The following is a 5,814-nucleotide window of genomic DNA, read 5'->3' on the forward strand; positions in this document are numbered from 1 at the left end:
GGATTGAAAGGGAAGGAGAGGGCTGCGCTTGGCTCATCCATCTATGTGGGATCGAGGAGGTGGCCGATTACCACATTAAACAGACCGTTTGTGGGACATAATCATTGCTCAATATGAACAAAACAGAACAGGACTCTTTGGACAATTGATGCCTCATAAGTAAGGAAAGTAAATCCATCTTCCTTCCTACATACGGTTCTGTACACAGAAAGCAGTAGGTCCCCCTGCACTGCTTACAGCGCTTCGGGTCCAAGTGAAAATAGTGGTGCTTGCAGTGACAATCACAGATGGCGCCGTGTACAACAGTCAATGAACAATAGAAATCACCAGCACTCTGTAAATGAAATTCAAAAAAAGTCCATTTATTTGGAATAAACGTCACACATCGCATAATCCAATGTTTCGGGACCACGCAGGGTCCCTTCATCAGGGCAGAGATGTGACACAGAGGTTTTGTACACAAACTTCTTTTGAGACTTTCATTAAATTTCAACACTTTTTTCAAAACTTTGCATCTACCTCTACATTACCCCACTATGGCAATGAGGGTCATGCAGATGGCAGGAACCCTTAGATGCACATCTGGGATATTATACATGAAGTCATATTACAGGTGCTAAGGACCTCCCTTCTAACAGTCTGTGGTGGTGGCTGCAGGCAGCCTCTTGGCATGATATACAGAGGTGTGGACATAAACAACCTTTCCTAGGACTAAAGCGTGTGTCCAATCCACTTGTCCCTCATGACAATCTACTTGTCGTGATACAAAAATTAATCTTAACCCAAACCATATTTAATGCTGCTAATTAGTGCTTCTCATTGGTCAGTGCGGTCAGGTGACTGCACTGACCAACGAGTGCTTGCAATTTGCAAGCATAGTTCAGAATACATAGCACAGGGCTGCACTGGATGGCAGTACAGGGTACAGATCGTACGCCCGTACCAGCTGAGGGGAAGGACTGTGTGCCGAAAGGCAAGTATAGCAGAGGGGAAGGGGGCCAGATTTGAGCAGGTAATCCCATTTTCCGAAGTTACTTGCGAAAATAAACGTAACCTTTAATGCACATTGTACGTGTTAGAGAGCGTTGCTGCCTGGCAACCATAATATGGCACACAGTGGAATGGGGGCAGCACTCAGTGCACACACAGGTGCCCTACGCGTGATTTTTACATTTTTTTCACTTATCTTTATTGCGATCAGAGGAGCTAACAAGCCCTTGTGTGACGGCATTCAGAGGTGACAGGTTCTCTTTATTGAACTTGTCACCTCCAATACAGGAGTACCAGCACATTGTTCTCGCTCTCCTGTGACAGCTAAGACAGGAAGGCTGCAAGTACTGTCATGTCTAGGATCCAGTCACACATTAGCGTTTCCCCCGCGTGTATCTATACGCTCAAAAACGCGCAAAACACAAAAAGCAATACATTCTTGTGGGGCTTGTTAACACCTGCGTATTTGTACGCATGCACGCAAAAAAGACGGAATGCGATTTCAGCGTGTTCTGTCCCCAAAAAAACTGTGGTTGTAGCAGCAAACATGGAAAAAACACATGTCCCCGCTCTTCATCCTGATCTCATCTGGGCCCCCACCTCAAATTACATATACCAGTATATTTTTCAGGCTAAAAGCAAGGTATGCCATGTAAGTAAAACTGCATACTTACAAACGCCAGTCAAAAAATTAACCATGTCATTAGAAAGAAATAGGTTTCCATAAACAAGCTCTCTGCACCCCAGTTTCCATTCGTCTCCAATATTCTTGGCCAGTGTGACAGAGTCTCACCTTTGCCAAAGGACTCTGCCTACATTTGATCCTTGAACAGTCTGCTGCAGAAAGCAAATGGCTCTCTTCTTTGGCTTCATAATGGCCATAAAGGGACAGGTATTAAAAGCCAGGAACCTCATTTGAGTGAAAAATAATTCCTATTATAGGGTTAGAAGAAGCTGGAGGCTTATTTACTTTACGCCTATATATCAGAACCTCAAAATCACATTAGTGTGGGATTATTCTTATCACTTAAAATAATCTATATATTCCTCCATGTCACACTATGAAACTTACTGAACTTCACAACAATCTTACATGGCGTATTTAGCAGGACGTTACCTTTCCTGCCAGATACATAGAAAAATCATTAGACGTAGCATAGTAGGCAGTATCTATTTAACCCAAAGGATTTAGTACAAGTATATGTTAAATAAATGATTGTTAAAATACCTTCAGATCAGTCTGTCCTTTAAAAGGAGAACTATTGGGCACACCTTTTTTTGGCATTTTTTATTTCCTTATGATACAGGAGTACACTTTGCAATCAAAAATGCTGGTGACGCTGTCGGCTTCCCGGGCTCCACTATCCCCTGTGTGAGCCCGGGACCGGCACAGTGGGTTTCCCCAACTTCCTTGGGGTCCCTAGGTGACATTAGGGATCTGAAAGACCTCTGATGTCTACATGACCTCTGATGTCTACATAAAAAGAGGACCTGTCACATAATATTTGCTATTACATAGGGGGCTTGTTAGCCCCCTATGTGATCGCAATAAAGCTGTAAGAAAAAGTGTAAAAAACAAAAATTGCTAAAAAATTAACGAAATTGATAAAAAATAATGCAAAAAAATAAAATAAAATGCACATACAACACAAATGCGCCTGTGTGCAAAAACAAAAATTGCACCACACATGTTACATATAGTCGCGAGCGTTGGAGTGACAGCAATAATTCTAGGCCCGTCAATCACTGTTAACGCTAAACTGATGAGCCGTAAAAGCATTTAAAACGTCACATATGGGAAATGTTGGTTATTGTAGTTTGTTGGCCGCACGCAATTATAAGGTTTGACATGTTTGGTGTCTATTTACCCAGCGTGACCCCGTCTTTTATGTTTTACCAAAACATTGGGTATTAAGTCTGTTTCTGTGCACTAAATTTCATTTTACTGTATTTTATCCTAAAAATGCTGGTTTGATAAACATTTGACAAATATTGTGCAACATAAAAAATTGTAACTAGCATCTTTTTATTCTACAGGGCCTCTGCTTTCAGAAAAAAACTAATTGTTTGGGGGTTCAAAGCTGTTTTCTAGCCAAAAATTCAGATTGTATCATCATTTCATCAACCTTTCAAAAACTGAGCTCATATTTTCTCCCGCCGATGCACCTTCCCCCAACTTTTCCCTTGAGATTGATAACAACTATCCAACCCTCCCCCATGCCAAAGTGCTAGGCGTCATTCTTGACTCGGACCTCACCTTTTTTCCCCACATCCAATCACTGTCCAATTCCTGCCACCTTCACCTTCGCAACATCTCCAAAATACGCCCCTTCCTCACCAATGAAACTGCTAAATTACTCATCCACTCCCTTGTTATCTCTCATCTTGACTATTCTAACTCCTCTTCATTGGCTTACTTCTACACAGGCTATCCACCCTTCAGTCTATCATGAATGCTGCTGCTAGACTCATTCACCTAAACAACCACTCAGTGTCTGCAACCCCCCTCTGCCAATCCCTCCACTGGCTTCCACTCGCCCAGAGGATAAAATTCAAAATATTAACCACTTACAAAGCCACCCACAATTCTGCCCCAGGTTACATCTCAAACCTTGTATCATAGTATCACCCTAACCGTCCCCTCCGCTCTTCCAAATACCTCCTGCTTTCCAGCACCCTCGTCAACTCCTCCCATACTCGCTTCCGGGACTTCTCTAGAGCCTCTCCAATCCTCTGGAACTCTTTACCCCAACCTGTCCGACTATCTCCCACTCTGACTGCCTTTAGACGTACACTTAAGACTTAACTCTTCAGGGAAGCCTATCCCACCTCAACCTAATCACGCAACCATCATATTCTCAAATAATTCATCTCCACACAGCTAGCTCCTCATGTTTCACTTGCCCCTCCCTTTTAGATTGTAAGCCCTCAGGGGCACGGCCCTCCCTACCATCTTGTCTTGAATTGTATTGCGATTGTAATGTCTTCCATATATTGTAAAAGCAATGCGCAAACTGTTGGCGGTATATAAATCCTGTATAATAATAATGTGTGTGCAAATGTAAGAAATTACTCCGGGCAGCAAGTGGTTAAGTGACACATCTCTGGGCAATTTTCAAACTAGTATGTGAATCAAGCTTAAAGGAAGTCTGTGCTGACAAAAATACGTACTGCGTCTGCAGACCTCTGCTTCTAAAAATGGTATAGTCCCAGCTGACAAGGTTATCTAATGGCATCAGTTATTTCTGTGTAACTGACCTACACCACATTTACAGATAATGAAGTTCTGACCTCAGGTAATAAGTTATATTCAACTTTGTAACTGCAGTGTATCCAACAAGTGTTTTTAATTCTAACGAGTGTAAGTAACAGCAGGAACAGTTGCAAAATGTCTTCAACATCACAGAATAAGCCCAACTGAATGTTACCAACTACTAGTAGCCACACCATCACCTGGATAACGGAGATAACTGAGAAACATTACAGCCGGTTCTAAATTCACTAGTTCTGGATCAGTGACACAAGATGGAGAGGGTTGGAATGAATGGACTTGCAGCTAGAATTTTAAAAGCAGGTCAGCAATGTTAGCATGCACAAATTTATTTTAATTACAGTCAGGGTTGATTCCCAAATACTGTATCTTATATAAAAAAAATATAGGAACATCTTACCGTAAATTTTCGCGTGCCAAAACGTCTCTCTAATGTTCTAAAATTATATACAAGTAAACTGCTACAAAAAGTATCCTTCAGATCCAGACATATGATTCTCCCAAAGAATAGTCTCCATATCTAAAACCAAAAAAGTACTCAATAAATATACAAGTGCTGCAATTACAGTGGGATGAAAACATGTTTAAAATAAAAATATATATATTATAGATATATATAGATATCTATATAGATATCTATATAGATATCTATATAGATACATACACTAGTATATTTATATAAACAGTTGGCAGAGCCATTTGCACTGTGAAATTGCATGTACATTTGCTTTGTGTGAATGTTCTCAGCATATTTTCTTTCAGGTTGAATGTAATATCAGTTAAAAACTGGATTATGGCCACTAGGTAGGGCTGAGAAGCATTGTAAATAAATACTTGTTTAGTTGATATTACATTTGACCTGGAAAGAAAACTGATTTATTCCTCCATTTTCACAGAATGAATGTACAGTCTATGCAACTTCACAGAGAGAATAACTCTGCAGGCATTTACCGATAATGGAAAAGAAAAGAAATTACATTGAAATGTTACATGAGACAAAAAGGTATATTATATTTACCAGCTATGAGTGAACTTAGCGTCCATAACTGGCAATAAATGGAAAAGCTAGCATAGTTATTATTACATAATACTTGAAAAGTAACATTAAAATCTAAGGCCTGCAGCAATATACTGTTATGTCATGTCTTCAAAATATGGGATGATACAGCCCCCACTCCCCCCTAACGTTATTGAGCAGAAAAGGCTTCTTTGTGCTCCCCTCTGATTAAGTTCTACTTTACTAAGGGGGGCATAACTTCTTCCCTTCATAGATAAACTTCACCAACTACATGCCTAGCCATGCTGCATCTTGCATATGCTCACTAGTAATTGGGAGTGCCAGCAAACTAAAAGCAATTTAGCAGCTCTTGCAGAGATAGAACTGCATCAACAAGGCCAGGCAAGTCTGCCTACACAGATAACTGGGTCATTAACTGCAGGGGTCTTGACTTCTGGCTAGCAGCACAAAGTAAGAGGATCGGTGATCGCAAAGAAATGGGTTAATAAAAAAAAAAAAAAAAAAAAAAAAAAAAAAAAGGTTCTCCCATTCCAAA

General features: G+C 40.5%; 1 protein-coding gene across 1 annotated transcript in view; it reads right to left on the minus strand.

The window, feature by feature from the left end:
- The window catches only part of UBAC2 (UBA domain containing 2), a 124,992-nt gene that overhangs the window by 92,434 nt on the left and 26,744 nt on the right, over positions 1–5,814 (minus strand). The window contains exon 4 of the mRNA XM_018564642.1: positions 4,662–4,781. Within this exon, the coding sequence (XP_018420144.1) occupies positions 4,662–4,781 (120 nt within the window). The remainder of the gene's footprint in view (positions 1–4,661; positions 4,782–5,814) is intronic.

This window comes from Nanorana parkeri, unplaced genomic scaffold, assembly GCF_000935625.1.
Source record: "Nanorana parkeri isolate BGI_ZX_2015 unplaced genomic scaffold, ASM93562v1 scaffold768, whole genome shotgun sequence".
Lineage (NCBI taxonomy): Eukaryota > Metazoa > Chordata > Amphibia > Anura > Dicroglossidae > Nanorana > Nanorana parkeri.